Source organism: Orycteropus afer, unplaced genomic scaffold (genome assembly GCF_000298275.1).
Source record: "Orycteropus afer afer isolate SDZICR_OR568_19922 unplaced genomic scaffold, OryAfe1.0 scaffold00799, whole genome shotgun sequence".
Classification (NCBI taxonomy): Eukaryota; Metazoa; Chordata; class Mammalia; order Tubulidentata; family Orycteropodidae; genus Orycteropus; species Orycteropus afer.
This window is the reverse complement of record NW_006922386.1, coordinates 633,362-634,558: the sequence shown is the minus strand read 5'-3', so window position 1 is coordinate 634,558 and position 1,197 is coordinate 633,362. Positions and strand designations below refer to the sequence as shown.

The 1,197-nt window shown below is 40.0% G+C and overlaps 1 protein-coding gene across 1 annotated transcript in view; it reads left to right on the top strand.

Moving 5' to 3' along the window:
• Nucleotides 1-775, top strand: part of LOC103211836 (olfactory receptor 4C16-like) — a 7,291-nt gene extending 6,516 nt beyond the window's left edge. Inside the window, exon 2 of the mRNA XM_007957817.2 lies at nucleotides 3-775. Within this exon, the coding sequence (XP_007956008.2) occupies nucleotides 17-775 (759 nt within the window). The 5' untranslated portion in view covers nucleotides 3-16. The remainder of the gene's footprint in view (nucleotides 1-2) is intronic.
• The last annotated feature ends 422 nt before the right edge of the window (nucleotides 776-1,197 follow it).

Genomic DNA, 1,197 nt, shown 5'->3' with positions numbered 1-1,197 from the left:
GGCACTTGGAAGTCCAATGTATTTCTTCCTTTTCTACTTATCCTTCTCTGATACCTGCTTCTCTACTTCCATAGCCCCTAGAATGATTGTGGATGCTCTCTTGAGGAATAGCACTATCTCTTTCAGTGAGTGCATGATCCAAGTCTTTTCACTTCATTTCTTTGGCTGCCTGGGGATCTTTATCCTTATCCTTATGGCTGTTGACCGTTACATGGCCATCTGTAAACCCCTGCATTACCTGACCATCATGAACCGGCGGGTCTGCACTGTGTTGGTAGCTGTAGCCTGGGTGGGGTCCTGTGTGCATTCTTTAGCTCAGATTTTTCTGGGCTTGAGTTTGCCTTTCTGTGGTCCCAATGTGATCGATCACTATTTTTGTGACTTGGAGCCTTTGTTGAAACTTGCCTGTACAGACACCTATGTAGTCAACTTACTGTTGGTGTCCAATAGTGGAGCCATTTGCACAGTGAGTTTTGTTATGCTGGTGTTTTCCTATATTATCATCTTGTATTCTCTGAGAAATCACAGTGCAGAAGGGAGGAAAAAAGCCCTTTCCACCTGCATCTCCCATATCATTGTAGTCATCTTGTTCTTTGTTCCTTGTATATTTATATACACACGGCCTGCAACCACCTTCACCATGGATAAGATGATAGCTGTGTTTTATACAATTGGGACACCTTTACTTAACCCTCTGATTTATACACTGAGAAATGCAGAGGTGAAAAATGCCATGAGGAAAATATGGAGCAAGAAACAGATCTCAGAGGACTAGAGATGAATGGAAGTTGCAAATCCTTCTTCATTGTTTGTATTGATGTAATACAATTCAACAGACAATATTATCTTATCGTGGATTTAATAGAATTTTATCTTGTGGAATGAGCGTTTTTTTCTTTAGGAAAATAGGCAATAAAAACACTTAACATTGGTTAGTGTTGACGCAATTTCATGTAGATGGAGAGACAAAACTAGGCACATTCAGGCATGTAAGATCTATTCAATCATTCTCTACTATTTCTCTGCTATCTTGGATGCCTAGAATCCCTTGTGCTATCGATCTAATATTTTTCCATCTTTCTTTATATTTCTTTCTAGCCTTGCTTGTCAATTATACTAAAGATTGGGAAGGAGTTGTTGTTGCTGTTGTTATGTGCCATCAAGTCAGACATGCCGCATAGCGACTTTTCCTTGGGT